The sequence below is a fragment of the Centruroides sculpturatus genome, unplaced genomic scaffold (genome assembly GCF_000671375.1).
Source record: "Centruroides sculpturatus isolate CEXI.00-Female unplaced genomic scaffold, Cexi_2.0 scaffold130, whole genome shotgun sequence".
In the NCBI taxonomy this organism is placed as follows: Eukaryota; Metazoa; Arthropoda; class Arachnida; order Scorpiones; family Buthidae; genus Centruroides; species Centruroides sculpturatus.
Window position 1 is genome coordinate 567,537 of NW_019384364.1, and position 17,574 is coordinate 585,110.

Here is a 17,574-nt window from a genome sequence, read left to right on the forward strand (position 1 = left end):
GTATATAATTTCTTAAGCCGTCCGCTAAGCCGCCGATTTGTCATATTTAGTCCAGTTGTTGCTATTTTATCAATTGAATATTAGGATTTATAAAATGCTAATGCAGAAAAATGTTTATATTTCCTTTATTACATAGAAAGATAAAAATTTATATTAAAGATTGCCAAATGTGAATACCATACAGTTAAACGGACTAAATATGGACGTTCATTTTCTAAAGCTTGCGCCATCTATTATTATCAAATTATATCACTTTTTAAATTAAAATAATCAAAAAGCTCGAAAACGTTTTTAATTAATTAAATACCATTATTTATTTAATAAATCAGTTTAATAATAAATTATAAAATAATTTTACGATAATTAAACAAATTTTTAAGTTATAATTTTTTCGTTAACATGAGTTTTAGTACTGCCCTCTACAGGTGAATTCTAAGTAAGATCCCACGTGGGTTTATTCGCGGTTTTTTTACCTGTGTTTGATTTCATGTTTACGATTTAATTTTGTTTACACATTCTATGGATGAGTTACAGGAAGCTTGTGGATTATTTGGTTGTATGTCGACTGGAGAATGGCCCACAAATGTCGACGTCGCTCACATTATACACATTGGCTTGATTGGTCTTCAACACAGGTAAAAATTCAATTTGTTTCTAATATTATAACATATTAACAACCAGATTTGTGCAAATTCCTCACTAAATAAACTTAAATACGATTTTTTGTGTATTATTTAAATTATATTTAATTAAATTTAAAATATTATATAACTAAGTGTAAAAAATACATGACATTTTATACTGAAACTTGAGATTTACATTAGAAACCTTGAAAATTTACTGATTGTTATATACTATAAAACATAAATAATATATCTTAATATTATCCTGAATATTATTTTATTTATTTCACTATTTTAGACTAAATAATGATGGTTATTGACAAATTGCAGAGTTTGGTGTTTAATATTTATCATTTTGTACTTAGTCATCATGATTTAGCAAATGTAAATTCAAAATTCCAAAATATAATAAACAAGAAAATGCTTTAATATAGTGAAAACAACTAAACTTGTAAAATTGGTATGTTCCTTCAAAACAGTACTCATTTTCAGATGAAGTTTGTTGTTCCAATTTTTTGGCATATGCATGCATAATTATTATAAAGTGTTTAGCAGGCTTTATTTGACCGGAGCTTGACAACAAGTAGCGTCATGTATTATTTGAAAAATTGGAATAACAGAAATTTGATATGAAGATGAACAAGGCTGGAAAGCTATTATTAATTTTGTAAATTTATTTATGTTTATTACTCTGGTAATGAATTGTGTAAATTATAATTTGTGTTTGCTTTTTTTTACACTTTCTTGAGCCTTAACTTTCAATGATGAATATACAAAATATATTAACCAGAAATGCAATTAATATCTTATTTATTTACGTAAACATATAACAAAGCATTTTATATAATTTTTAGTGTTTGGCTGTTTTTATGGCACAATTATGAAAAATTTTTACAATAATCCCAATCTAATTGAGCAGTTATTTATTGTGACATAGTCACAATATATTACTGCAATTTTTAATTTGTTTAATTTAAAATATATTCTCTCCGTCTCAAATTAGTAGTGGCTTGCTTTCGTACGTCATACTTTTCCTTTAATTAAAACAATAGAGTCGTGCCAGTTGTCTATCTAACACCTTTCGTGGAAAAATTTTTGAATTGAAATAACATGACATCTGGTTTGCATTGGAAATTCTTATGTAGTCCTGATAAGACTTATCAGGGCCTCCTGCTTCTGAGGTTTCCAAATATGGTCTTGTCTTTTGTCTATCAAACTCTGTTCTCAAGATTAAGGAAACACGGATGGACAGACAACAGTGGGAATTTATTTACAATTTTTTCAAATTGCAACTTAACAAGACAGTATCGAGTTTCTTATCAAATTGATGCTATTGTAATGAAACACTTGCTTCTGAATTTTGTCAAATGTACAAAGTCAACAAATTTTGTCATTGTAGTTTAGAAGCATGGCAGTCTGGAAAATGCTTTTGGGAATCTACACTGATGGTAAATAGAGGATAAGTGCCAAGAGAACAATAGAAAGTATGGATATAAATTGGTTGAATTTAAATTTTGAATAGTCACATGATTACATGAAATTTGAATTTATTTTTATTTTCCATTGCAAAAGTTTCCAGAATAAATTGGTTTAAAGTATTAAGAATTCAGAATTTTATTAGTGAATTAATGTATTTGGAATGTATTAGTAGAATGAGATCAAACAAAAAACAAAACAAACAACTTAAAATTTAAAAAATTTAATTGACTAAATTAAGTACACTTCTAGCCCAAATACACATTTAAATGGAATTATGAAGGGTCTGTGTACCTGAAATGCATTCCCATATTAATAAAAATTATATTTGAATAATTGAATTGTCTTTTTCATTCGGCTGTTGGTTTTAAAAAATTTTAATTGAAATGACAGCACAAATTATCTGTAAATTTATTGTAAAATATTGTAAAATGATTGAACACATTATTTATTAAATGAAATCTATGAGTATTAATTTGATTTAATCTAAATAACCATCAGATGTACTGTTGAGAATATGTGATCATTTATATGTAAAATTTTTTAATTCTTTGTGTGATCTGAAAATTGAAACAAGTTTCGTAAATGCTAATCCAGTCATTTGGAATCTTTTGCCATTATGAAATGTCATGTTATATTTTTGTGCAGTCAAATCATATAATGTTATACAGTCGACCCCCGTATAAGATCATTGATTATTCCGTTTTATATGAATTCCATGTTGTACGAGTCACTTTAATTTTACAAATATGTGTACCGGGCTGTGAACGGCTCACGTATTTGTAAAATTTAAGTGACTCGTACAACATGGAATTCATATAAAACGGAATAATCAATGATCTTATACGGGGGTCGACTGTACTTAATGATTTGAGAAAGAATAATTTCCATATGCCAGTTATTTAATCAAGAATTCTTGTTTCTTTGGACTAATCATAGGAATTATAACTCATGGCTGTCTGATAGTATTTCCAAACCCATCTATTTATTCATTTTAAAGGTTACTACTTTGACTTACTTCAACATTAATGAGTTTAGTTTTTAATTAAAAATATCATTTATATGTGTAGAAATACTCCTTTAAGGAAAGCGAAAGTACAAATGAATGAAAATACTCAAAGAACACATCTCTTGAAGAAGACACTTGTATTATATATCACTAATGAAATTCGGTTTAGAAGGATGATATTTAATTTTTTTTTTCTAATATCTATGGAAAAGAGAAATTTAATTTCTTCCAAATTAATTAATTTATTGAAATTTTAAATAAATAAATAACATTTAAAACATAAATTGTAGAACATAAACTAAAACTTGGATGAAAAAATTGTTTCACCTTGGATGGGATCCAAATTGATGACCTTTGGTAATGTGCCAAATATTCCAAGTTATTGAATATACTTACCTTGTTTCCTTATAAGATATTTAATTATATAATTTTGTATTTCGTAATGAAGAGAAATTTATATATAATAATAATAATATTATTATTATTATTAATAACATGATCTTCCATAAAGAATGCTACCATTTTAAATTATTGTAATTATGTTAATTATTATCCAAGAAGTATGTATCATACACCAATCGATAGAGTAAATGTGTGAGTTTCATCTTCTGTCTGCATTCAAATGTTTTTTTGTCTATTGCCTCTCGGAAGGACTGTAAATGAAAATGGTGACTCCACAATAGAATAGGTGTTTCATGCTCTGCAGTTTGTAGAGTTGGAATCGGTTGTCATTGTGCAACAAGAATGTTTTCTTTCATAGTGGATCACTTTGAAATTGTCTGCAAAACTCAAAAAAATCATTGAAAATTACATTGCACAATGACAAGTGATTCCAACTTCGTCAACTGCAGAACACAAAAATTTTTCTGTTACAGAGTCACCATTTTTATTTAAGGCATTTTCTAAAGGCAACAGACAAAAGGATGTTCGCATGCAGATGGTAGATGAAACTTGGACATTTACTCTATCAATTGATGTACAGTACAATGCATACTTTTCAGAGAATAATTAATGTAATTACAGTAATTTAAAATGGTAGCATTCTCTTTTGGAAAACCCTGTGTAGTGGAATAAAAAAAAATACTATTTAATGATATAGCATTTTTCAAACTTTTGTAATAATATGAAAATAAATTGTCATTTGATAAAGTATTCACTTATTCAAAAACTGCATTAACCTTAATTTAAATGTCACATTAATTTAAATTTAAGATGTGTGTTTTTTAAAATTAAAATTGAAATGAGTTTATATGATTCTTTGTTAATTTTAAGTCTTGAAATGATCATTTTTGGAATGGAATAAGTAAATGTAAAGTCAAATATTAACAATGTCAGAAAACAAAATTACAGAATGAAATCAAGATGGGAAAGAGGTGTGTGTACTTCTTGACTAAAGATTGTTCAATAAAAAGCAGTTTTGGTTTAATATTTCTGGAAAAGGTGGGCTCAGACCAGTGTATTTTGTCTGTCAGACAAGTTTGTTTGCTGGGATAAGGTAACGTGACCCAAGGCTGAACTATTGAGGGAGAGGTACCTCCAGAGAATTTACTAAGGGAAACTATTTAGGTGTTAAATGGCTGAAAAAAATTCATAAATTATGCAGCCAGCCTGTTGATCAAGTGTGAACCTGGCACCAATTACTAATGTTTGGCATTCAAAATAAACTCTAGCCGGCATTTATTGTAAAACGCTCATTAGCCTAACTAAGGCCAGAGCCCGACTAGAATTCCTGTTTGGCATTCAATTTATTCACATGGTCACTGGTGTACTTTACCAAATACAAGCCCATCATAGAAAAGGAAAATATATTTTTGGTTTCTTTAATAGATTTTTTAAAAATCCCTTCATTAAAATTGGGGTGCATCTTAAATTCAGAATTGATGTAACTGGAATCATAACAACACTAGATTATTACCAAATACAGTTCGTCGGTGATCTGTAAACAATAGATTATTGGCATGTAATTGAAAATAATAATAGAGTATTACTTAGTGTACAGTCCATTTCAAAAGCTTGTTTGTGTTAATGTAAGATGTTTGATTAATCAAATGATAACTTCAGAATCATTATTAAGTAATAATGTGGCTAATTAAGTATGTAGATAGTACTGATTAGCCGGGTTATGTAGTCTGATAATGAATCCGTTATCATTTGGTTATTAATTGATAATTTAGGCTTGATCTACTATGTAATGTATGATTACAATAAAATCATTAAAGGACTGTTTCCATAATTTTGGTAGTTTGTAAAATGTAAGAAAAATCTGAATAAATGTAGTTTCCTTCATTTAATTTCAGTCCCAAGAACAGAATACTACAATAGACTTTAAATAATGCAATGCTTGCATAACTATTATTCCTCCATAAGAAACTATTCATTTGTATAATATGCTTCCTTACATGACTATGTATCTGACTGGCAAAATGTAACTGTATATGGGGATGGGCTTTTCTTATACACAATGTTAACAAGTTAAGCTAAGTTTACACTGTCATATGAAGCACTATAAAAGAATGAGACAAGCATTAATCAAACTGAAGTGTTGTTTGCATTGTAATACTCAAGATAAACTGAGTTAGAACTTGATTTGCTGAACGAATTGAAGTTTCTCAAAAATTATGATATTTTCAACTTCTAACAAACTGGTCAAACAGTCACTGAAAGGGGATGAACTGGCAATTCGTATTACTTCATAACTGTTTCTATGCCAATCTAAACTTAAATTTAGGGGGTGTTTTGAACTTAGTGAGTAAAAATTCACAATTAAAGTGTTTTAGAAATTCTTGAATGCTTGACTAAAAATCAAATAAAAAGTTTTCAGCAGGAGTGAAAAATTATGACCCAGAAAGCACTTTCTCTATCAAGGAATGTGTTATGAATACATCATTTATTCTGTCAGATTTTTATATTAAACTTGTGGATTAAAAATATAACAGTCAAAATTTTAGAACTTAGTTACGTAAAAAGACTAGAAATGTACAGTAATACCCAAAACTTACGTGATAGGTGGGACCAAGCGATAAATGTGTAAGTTAAATTCGTGTAAGTCGGGGTATAATTTTGCAGTTTGTGTAAAATCCAAGTCGGATGTATGTAAGCTAATAAATGTTCTCATTAATCTTATCTCATCTTTCGATTTGTTTACGGTTACAAGAAATCACCACATAGAGTCTCTCAAGTCTCCGTAGATATAACAAACACAGAAATAAATAACACAAAATAAATTGTAGCTATATGTCGATTCCGCGTGACACGTTCGAATGTGTAAGCTGAACAATAGTGTGGGGGAGAGTGAGTAATCAAGAGTTGCATGGCACTCAAACAAAAGACGAATTGACGAGATTTGAAAATCGTGTAACTCTGGGTTCGTGTAAGTCGGGGTAGCGTAAGTCGAGGTATTACTGTATTTAAAAGCATTAAATTTATATTATTTATGTAGATTAGCTGTGTGTCATCTGTCTGACAAAAAGAAACTTTTATGTTGCTATAGTTATGCTAGTAGATTTCAGAACTTTTGCACCAAACACCAACTTTAGCCAGTATATGTAAAAAATACAACTTGTGTAACAATACTTTTGTATAACATTACTCTATTTTACACCAGTTAATAATGTTAAGCAGGGATCCACTATAATGAATCATAATGTTATCCTACTTGACTGTCAAAGAGTTATAAAAGTCTGTTTAATTTTATCAACAAGTACAAGAAAATACCTTCTCAAAGTGATGACTGATTAGCCAAAAACAAAATTTGATGCCATCTTTATATCATTCTTGGATCTGAAAATGAATAAATGAGACTAAATTAATGATTTAAATTTTGATTTTGCTGAACATATTTGACTTTTCTGGATTATTTATTAATGGAATATAATTCACTTTGACTCAAGCAGATTGCTAAACTATAATATTAGTTGTTATTATATCATTTTTATAATAACAGCTGGATAAATACATTAGAGAGAGTGAAAATTTACAGGCAACATCTATACTCATGGTGTCAAAACTGCTACAAGTGGCTCTACTATACCCTTACTGTGGCTCCCATATGTTTTTTTTTTATAGACTTATATTTTATATATATAATACAGTTCTAATAGAGAATGTGGCTCTTGCATATTTCTGATAAGCAACATATGGCTTCTATTGTGTTAGGCCCCAGAAATAGCCCCCCCAAAAAGAAAAATTTTTAAGTTAAACCTCAAGATAATAAATTACATAAGTGTCGAATTGGCAACACTGGACTTTCACATCAATGCTCATAAAGAGTAGAGGGAAAAACAAAATTTTAGATATAGAAAAGTTAAAAAGAGAATTTAAAATTTTAAGACACAGTTTAGAAAGCAAAACAAAACTAGAAAAATATCAGAATGAGCATGCATGTCATAGTCATCGATTAAATGTGATCAGAGTCTAAAGGAAGGTGTCTATCTACTATCGACTATCTTTAGCCAACCTTTCCCGCAACCGACACAGAGCTCCATTTATACCTGGAGACAGGTGGGAGACCAATTAGAAAGTGTGAAAGAAAAGTCCGTCTGATTAGCGATGATTCGATCACGAAAAACTTATAAAAACTCCGATGTCAAGGACAGAGGGTGGTCTCCTCTAGTCTACCTGTGGTTTTAGTGCCATCATCGCTCATCATACATCTGTTCATCATTTTTGTGCTGATTCTCCCAAACTAGTAGCTTGGGATGCCTCCTAGTGGGCGTTCTTTACAAATTTCCATGAGGCACGGTTCCTTTGACTTTTTTGTTCCTATCAATATGCTCTACAGCTCTGTTAAAATCCGAATGGTAAGATTTACCCTTCGAATGAAGAGGTGGCGACCCCCCAAACCATAGACCCCTGTACTAACAATAAAGTCAAAGGAATCATACCCCTACTTGTGACCCTTGGAGAGATATAAGCCCCTGAAATAATAAATTCCTATTACAAATATACTGAATTATTTATATTGTTATATTGACCAAATAATAATTTATTGGCCAAATGAATAATAAAAATTTATATTGTTAATTTGAATGTTTGAAATATGACACACGATAGGGTCGCCTCTAGTGTCTGTTATCAAACGGTTAAGGGACAGACAGATACCCGTTGAATGGGTTATATATATATAGATATGAACAATTAAAGTGTTGCCACCCCGGGGCCCGTCAGCATTGGACCGGAACGAAAGGAAGAAACAACTGAAGGCAACTCCCTGAACTCTGATTCCCAGGATCTTGATAATATTATGTAAGCATATTCGTCAAAAATAAACGGTTTCTTTGCGAAACACTTGTCTTTCCTGTCTCCTCAAAACTGCCACCGGAATGGCTTCCCTACCGTCGGGATGGCTTAAGGTATATTCGTATGAATAGACCTTAAGCCATCCCAACGGTAGGGAATAAAAAACTCCCCCCAATTAGTGTCCTTATAGTGGTGTCCGAGAAATGGGATTTTAAGTCCCCAATCTCTACCAGGTTGGCGAGCTTACAATTGTAACAAGATTTGGCCACACCTGTTCTATGCCACATTTTATATTGTATCAATATTGTATACTTTTCTCCAGGTATTATCTTAAATATAAACTTGTCAGAGAAGTTTCTCAATCATATAAAATGCATTTTTCTATGATAGTAATTTAAATCTGTTTTTTAGAGGTCAAGAGAGTGCTGGAATAGTAACATCAAAAGGAGACAATACCAAGAAAGTGTCAGTTCACAAAGGAATGGGATTAGTTAACAGCGTTTTTAAAGAAGACGATCTCATGAAACTTAAAGGTAATCTGGGAATCGGACATACGAGATATTCAACACATGGTGCTTCCGAGCATCAGAACATTCAACCTTTTGTTGTTCATACAAAACATGGGTTATTGGCTCTGGCTCATAACGGACAACTTGTAAATGCTAAAGTTTTGAGAGAAAAGGTATGTTTATTTTTATATTATGATTGTTAATATAAAATGGATGATGAGAAAATGAATTTTAATCTGTTTAGATATTGAGTCAAGGTGTTGGGTTGTTTACTGCATCAGATAGTGAACTATTGACGCAGTTGCTTAGTATGCCTCCTCCCGGAGGAGAACCTGAAGGACCAAAATGGCCCGAAAGAATTCAGCAGTTGATGTCCATAACTCCTACTGCATATTCTTTACTTATTATGTGTGATGACACAATTTATGCTGTGAGAGATCCATACGGAAATAGACCACTGTGCCTCGGAACATTGATTCCGGCGGGTAGTAATTGTGACGGCAAGTTTAAAATTTAAATCTAAATCAAAGGATTTGATAATGTGATTACTTACTTATTTTTAATATTACAGAAAACAAATTAGAAGAAATTGACGGATGGGTAGTTTCATCCGAATCGTGCTGCTTTCCTTCTGTTTCTGCTAAATTTTTACGTGAAATAGAACCCGGAGAAATTGTTGAGATCACGAAACATGGACCGAAATCCGTTGGCATAGTTAAAAGACCAAATGATTCTGCTCCAGCATTTTGTATATTTGAATATGTTTACTTTGCTAGACCAGATAGTTTTTTGGAAGGTAAGTATTAAGAACAAAATTATTAATTGAAAGAGTGATTACAATGATTCATTTGCTGACCGATACCGTACAGGTAGAATGGTTTATGGAGTTCGTGAAGAATGTGGTCGCCAGCTTGCCATAGAAGCTCCCGTTAATGCTGATTTAGTGAGCACAGTTCCAGAATCAGCAACTCCAGCTGCTTTGGGATTTGCTCAACAGGTAAGCAAAATTATGATTTTATAACAAATTGTGTATAAACATTGCCATTTATTTTTGGTATTGAATTTAAAACAAAATAACAACTAACCTAATTTTTATGCTTTTAATAGTTTCAGAAATTATTAAAATGCAGAGCTTCAAATCTCTAATTATTATGCCTTTTTGTCCTTTTTAACTATTTATAATTTATTTTGTATACTAGTACTTTCTATATATTAACAGGACTTATTATACTGGAAATTTATGGATGCAGATATCTAGTCTTACAGTTCAAAATAATGTTCTTTATTTTGAACTGTATTATAAATTATAACTATATTATAAATTATAAAGCTTCAAACCTCATTCAAGGAATCAAAATAACTTCAATTTTAATTTCCAAAATTTTTCAGGAGGACTTTCCTTTCATCCTCAGCAGATTTTTACAAATATAACTTTCAAATTTCTAGTTTTTTTGAACGCTAACTATCAAGTTTGGTTTAATGAATAAAATTATTTTATATTATTAAAAAATATTTATATTATTTTATATTATTAAAAAATACAAGCATTTTTAGTCACATTTCAAAAATGACATTATTTATTTGGTTACCTAATATATTATCCACATTCAAACTAATTTTATAATCCATACTTGAACAAACTAAATGCTTTTTCAATATCCACTTCATCTTTTTAGCGTATCTCAGTTTAATCTTATTCCTATTGTATTCATATATTGAGTCAATCTTTCTTTCAACCTCTTCCGTAAACTCTGGAGCAATAATTGCTGACAACTTTAGTTTTATCTCAACCTTCTCAACTCTCTTTATTCTATATATGGTCCTTATCCATATACAAACATCTCTAAACCCAATATATTTGTGAGAAGCCAAATAACTACTGGATAATATCTGACTACTTTTCTGTGATTATATTTAATTAATTTCTAAATAAGTTGTCCTAGAGGGAGGTATTAGGTGTCGTCATAATTCCATAATTAATTAAATATATTTGCAGAAAAGTAGATCTATGTTATCCAGTAGTTATTTGGTCCTTATCTTTTCCTCCTTCATTTTCTTCAAACATATCTTCATAAACCAACATTTTAATCCTTTATGATATCTTCGAAAGAATGTGTCTTGTAGATATGTTAAAACTTCAGATTTTAATGATAACAAAACAGCATTGTGTCAAATGATAAGGCAATGCCATCTAGGTATAACGAGCCTCCTCCCGAGCAAACAACAAAGTGGCCTCAATATAAAATAAATACAAAAGTATATAATAACGTGATGATGAAATAAAAGCTTTTTTTACACAATCATTTGAATGTATAGAAGTCCAGATGTAGTAGGTCTTTGTTGTTTGTTTACCATTAGTAAACCATTGAAATACTGAATCACAAAGCTTAAAAAGCTTTGTGATTCAGTATTTCAATAAGTAGAGATGGTCCTAAGCTTTGCAATGCCCTAAGCAAAAATTAATTTTTGTGGCCAATTAAAAAGTGCAATGGATGTACAGGGTAGATTTATTTAAACCTTTAATAATATGAACATTTTTAATATAGAAACAGACAGTAAAACACATAAAGATGTAATAAAAATGTGTATAGGAAATCACTTACAAACCTGCTCTCTTTCTTTTAGCAAGGTTGACTTCATCAATTTCAGAAGAAAGGCTGAGTTTTGTACAGGGCTGGGAGTTGGTAGACCAAGCCCCTGACTTCGACTCACATCTCTAAATAATAATTTAAAATATACTTTGATTGTATTAATGCAGAATGCATTTCATTGCTACCAAGTGAATCAGTGCACTACTTTTAAGTCTTTTTTAAGTGAATCATCAAACATCTTATCAAAACTGAAACTACTTATCTTTTTTCACAGGTTTTCATTATCACCTCTCATCTTCAACCACACGTTTACTTACAAAATGCTTTCCCTCTGCTGTTTTAATAAAGTATTCAAGAGAACCAGATTTAATCTTGACGTTAATGCACCTAACAAGAGCTTAACATAGATTATATAATTAAAAAAAAAAGAATTGGAATCAGTCCATTTTTACTGACACCAACCCTTCTAGCAATGAACTTGCTCTAACTCCATGGCCATATTTGTGATATTTCTTTCAGTGGGCAAGATTGAAAGTCTCTCTTGACACATTAGAAGCAGTTCTTTATCAATTTTAACTTTAAAAATGACTGTTCTGTAGATGTGACAGATACTGCAACAATTTTTTTTTCATAATTACTAATTTGATGATTTAAGTACTAAAATTTACTACCAAAATTGTGAGGCCCTAGGCTGAATTTTATTTTTTGCCTATATGTAGGGCCACTTCTGTTCATTAGTATTGATTACTGCTGTGAAACTGGAAAGAATCTGATGATTAAGATTGTGTAAATCTTAATCATTGGATTCTTTAGTTTACTATGTTTTATTTATGAATTTTTCAAAAATGACAGATCTGTACATTAATTTTGAGATTGAAATTTGTATAAACAATGGGCATTTATAAGTGAAATTTAGTTGATAATTAAAAATGTGTTCTTAATTTTATCTAAAAAACCACATAATTTTGAAATTTTGTGTTTTTAGTCTGGACTTCCATATGTTGAAGTTTTGTGTAAGAACAGATATGTGGGAAGAACGTTCATTCAACCTACAGCACGTCTAAGAAAGCTTGCCGTTGCCAAAAAATTTGGACCTCTCAGAGATAATTTTTATGGAAAGCGAATAGTATTGATTGATGATTCTATAGTACGTGGAAACACGACTGCAGCCATTATCAGCTTATTAAAAAAGGCAGGAGCAAAGGAAGTAAGTCCATAAACTTTAGTTCCATGCAAATATTAAATTCTTAAATTAAATTGACAATTTTTAATATATTTTTCAAATTTTATATTATGTTTAATTATTTCTAATGATTACAGAACAGTTACTTATTTAAATACTGATTATTAATATTATTATTATTCTGTAGGTTCACATCAGAATTGCATCTCCGCCACTTCATTATCCGTGCTACATGGGCATTAACATTCCGACAAAAGAAGAGTTGATTGCAAATCGACTAAATCCAGAACAGTTAGCCAATTATTTGAAAGCCACGAGTCTCGTCTACTTATCTGTTGAAGGTCTCGTCAGCGCGGTTCAGAGAGGAATCTCAAAGAATAATGAAAAAGAAATAGGTCACTGTACTGCATGTCTAACTGGAAAGTATCCCGTAGAATTAGAATGGTGAATTATTTTTAATGAACTATAAAATAATGTTTTGTTTTTAAATTTTTTCAAAAGAAATCATAATTTTTAAGGTTTAGCTGCTTGTATATATTTTAAACTTAACAGATTTTATATCATATTACTTTGTTCTTATGCTAAAACCAGGGCTGTGGAGTCGGTGTCGTGGAGTTTTAGTGTTTTAGCCGGAGTCGGAGTCGTCAAAAATTCCGCCGACTCCAACTCCTTTTTACTTCCCAACTTGTTATGTATATACAATGGAAAAGTATTGAAATCGTGTCAAATTTAACTCTCCGTGTTTCTTTTGCAAATCTATGTTTGGAGACCCCCCGAACCCCCCAAAAAGTCAATGAAAGAGGAAAAATTCGCATGCGTGTGTGTGTTGGCGTCTAATTTGTTTAATTTCTTTATTTTCTGTTCTGAGATATTAAACAATATCTCAGAATGGGTAAAGTTTAAGAAACGAAATGTGGCACTGTAGCTTGCGTATAAAGGGGCATTAATACTATTAAATTTTGGTTCTTGATTAAAGGTCGACAGTGTGAAGACATAAAAGGGGTCATGTGTCATATCTCTTAATGAACATTTTACTCGTTATTAGTGTTCAAAATTTAAAAAATAAAAAGTAAAACTCGTCTGTACCCTCAAAGTAAGCTTTTTTGTCACTTTATAATAGTACAGTAAAACCTATTAAGATGTTCTTGCCTATGATGTTAGAATGTGTATGGGGACATGATTTAGTTCAACCACGCTGATGCTTAATAACTAACTCCTGTGTTAAACCATCTGACTCTGATTCTAACCACTCTGACGCTTAATAACTAACTCCTGTGTTAAACCATCTGACTCTGATTCTAACCACTCTGACGCTTAATAACNTTGAAATATGACACACGATAGGGTCGCCTCTAGTGTCTGTTATCAAACGGTTAAGGGACAGACAGATACCCGTTGAATGGGTTATATATATATAGATATGAACAATTAAAGTGTTGCCACCCCGGGGCCCGTCAGCATTGGACCGGAACGAAAGGAAGAAACAACTGAAGGCAACTCCCTGAACTCTGATTCCCAGGATCTTGATAATATTATGTAAGCATATTCATCAAAAATAAACGGTTTCTTTGCGAAACACTTGTCTTTCCTGTCTCCTCAAAACTGCCACCGGAATGGCTTCCCTACCGTCGGGATGGCTTAAGGTATATTCGTATGAATAGACCTTAAGCCATCCCAACGGTAGGGAATAAAAAACTCCCCCCAATTAGTGTCCTTATAGTGGTGTCCGAGAAATGGGATTTTAAGTCCCCAATCTCTACCAGGTTGGCGAGCTTACAATTGTAACAAGATTTGGCCACACCTGTTCTATGCCACATTTTATATTGTATCAATATTGTATACTTTTCTCCAGGTATTATCTTAAATATAAACTTGTCAGAGAAGTTTCTCAATCATATAAAATGCATTTTTCTATGATAGTAATTTAAATCTGTTTTTTAGAGGTCAAGAGAGTGCTGGAATAGTAACATCAAAAGGAGACAATACCAAGAAAGTGTCAGTTCACAAAGGAATGGGATTAGTTAACAGCGTTTTTAAAGAAGACGATCTCATGAAACTTAAAGGTAATCTGGGAATCGGACATACGAGATATTCGACACATGGTGCTTCCGAGCATCAGAACATTCAACCTTTTGTTGTTCATACAAAACATGGGTTATTGGCTCTGGCTCATAACGGACAACTTGTAAATGCTAAAGTTTTGAGAGAAAAGGTATGTTTATTTTTATATTATGATTGTTAATATAAAATGGATGATGAGAAAATGAATTTTAATCTGTTTAGATATTGAGTCAAGGTGTTGGGTTGTTTACTGCATCAGATAGTGAACTATTGACGCAGTTGCTTAGTATGCCTCCTCCCGGAGGAGAACCTGAAGGACCAAAATGGCCCGAAAGAATTCAGCAGTTGATGTCCATAACTCCTACTGCATATTCTTTACTTATTATGTGTGATGACACAATTTATGCTGTGAGAGATCCATACGGAAATAGACCACTGTGCCTCGGAACATTGATTCCGGCGGGTAGTAATTGTGACGGCAAGTTTAAAATTTAAATCTAAATCAAAGGATTTGATAATGTGATTACTTACTTATTTTTAATATTACAGAAAACAAATTAGAAGAAATTGACGGATGGGTAGTTTCATCCGAATCGTGCTGCTTTCCTTCTGTTTCTGCTAAATTTTTACGTGAAATAGAACCCGGAGAAATTGTTGAGATCACGAAACATGGACCGAAATCCGTTGGCATAGTTAAAAGACCAAATGATTCTGCTCCAGCATTTTGTATATTTGAATATGTTTACTTTGCTAGACCAGATAGTTTTTTGGAAGGTAAGTATTAAGAACAAAATTATTAATTGAAAGAGTGATTACAATGATTCATTTGCTGACCGATACCGTACAGGTAGAATGGTTTATGGAGTTCGTGAAGAATGTGGTCGCCAGCTTGCCATAGAAGCTCCCGTTAATGCTGATTTAGTGAGCACAGTTCCAGAATCAGCAACTCCAGCCGCTTTGGGATTTGCTCAACAGGTAAGCAAAATTATGATTTTATAACAAATTGTGTATAAACATTGCCATTTATTTTTGGTATTGAATTTAAAACAAAATAACAACTAACCTAATTTTTATGCTTTTAATAGTTTCAGAAATTATTAAAATGCACAGCTTCAAATCTCTAATTATTATGCCTTTTTGTCCTTTTTAACTATTTATAATTTATTTTGTATACTAGTACTTTCTATATATTAACAGGACTTATTATACTGGAAATTTATGGATGCAGATATCTAGTCTTACAGTTCAAAATAATGTTCTTTATTTTGAACTGTATTATAAATTATAACTATATTATAAATTATAAAGCTTCAAACCTCATTCAAGGAATCAAAATAACTTCAATTTTAATTTCCAAAATTTTTCAGGAGGACTTTCCTTTCATCCTCAGCAGATTTTTACAAATATAACTTTCAAATTTCTAGTTTTTTTGAACGCTAACTATCAAGTTTGGTTTAATGAATAAAATTATTTTATATTATTAAAAAATATTTATATTATTTTATATTATTAAAAAATACAAGCATTTTTAGTCACATTTCAAAAATGACATTATTTATTTGGTTACCTAATATATTATCCACATTCAAACTAATTTTATAATCCATACTTGAACAAACTAAATGCTTTTTCAATATCCACTTCATCTTTTTAGCGTATCTCAGTTTAATCTTATTCCTATTGTATTCATATATTGAGTCAATCTTTCTTTCAACCTCTTCCGTAAACTCTGGAGCAATAATTGCTGACAACTTTAGTTTTATCTCAACCTTCTCAACTCTCTTTATTCTATATATGGTCCTTATCCATATACAAACATCTCTAAACCCAATATATTTGTGAGAAGCCAAATAACTACTGGATAATATCTGACTACTTTTCTGTGATTATATTTAATTAATTTCTAAATAAGTTGTCCTAGAGGGAGGTATTAGGTGTCGTCATAATTCCATAATTAATTAAATATATTTGCAGAAAAGTAGATCTATGTTATCCAGTAGTTATTTGGTCCTTATCTTTTCCTCCTTCATTTTCTTCAAACATATCTTCATAAACCAACATTTTAATCCTTTATGATATCTTCGAAAGAATGTGTCTTGTAGATATGTTAAAACTTCAGATTTTAATGATAACAAAACAGCATTGTGTCAAATGATAAGGCAATGCCATCTAGGTATAACGAGCCTCCTCCCGAGCAAACAACGAAGTGGCCTCAATATAAAATAAATACAAAAGTATATAATAACGTGATGATGAAATAAAAGCTTTTTTTACACAATCATTTGAATGTATAGAAGTCCAGATGTAGTAGGTCTTTGTTGTTTGTTTACCATTAGCAAACCATTGAAATACTGAATCACAAAGCTTAAAAAGCTTTGTGATTCAGTATTTCAATAAGTAGAGATGGTCCTAAGCTCTGCAATGCCCTAAGCAAAAATTAATTTTTGTGGCCAATTAAAAAGTGCAATGGATGTACAGGGTAGATTTATTTAAACCTTTAATAATATGAACATTTTTAACCTTCTGTTAGTCGCATGGGTCTGACAGACCCGACGCGATTTTTAGTCAAAATTTTTTACTATTAAATATTTTTTGAAAAATTTGAAAAAATTAATATTCCTCAAACTTTTTAATTAGAATAACATGCTGTTAAAATTTTTTGCATAGCAACGCTCATTTTTTAGAAAAAAAATGCTTTACGAGTCGCATGGGTATGACAGACCCATGCGACTCACGGAGGGGGTAAAAAAACGTCAATTAATTTGTCGCCGTTGCCGATAGCGAGTGTCGCAATAACTTTATCGCGCTGAAGTTGTCGCGCGGTGTCTATTATACTTTATAATATCGTTATTTATTTATATATTTATATTTTTGTTTTTTTTTT

The 17,574-nt window shown here is 31.0% G+C and overlaps 1 protein-coding gene across 1 annotated transcript in view; it reads left to right on the top strand.

The window, feature by feature from the left end:
• Positions 1-385: 385 nt before the first annotated feature.
• The window catches only part of LOC111642185 (amidophosphoribosyltransferase-like), a 24,567-nt gene continuing 7,378 nt past the window's right edge, over positions 386-17,574 (top strand). Inside the window, exons 1-7 of the mRNA XM_023388490.1 lie at positions 386-635; positions 8,758-9,028; positions 9,100-9,355; positions 9,427-9,651; positions 9,725-9,852; positions 12,432-12,653; positions 12,817-13,073. Coding sequence (XP_023244258.1) covers positions 520-635; positions 8,758-9,028; positions 9,100-9,355; positions 9,427-9,651; positions 9,725-9,852; positions 12,432-12,653; positions 12,817-13,073 — 1,475 coding nt within the window. The 5' untranslated portion in view covers positions 386-519. The remainder of the gene's footprint in view (positions 636-8,757; positions 9,029-9,099; positions 9,356-9,426; positions 9,652-9,724; positions 9,853-12,431; positions 12,654-12,816; positions 13,074-17,574) is intronic.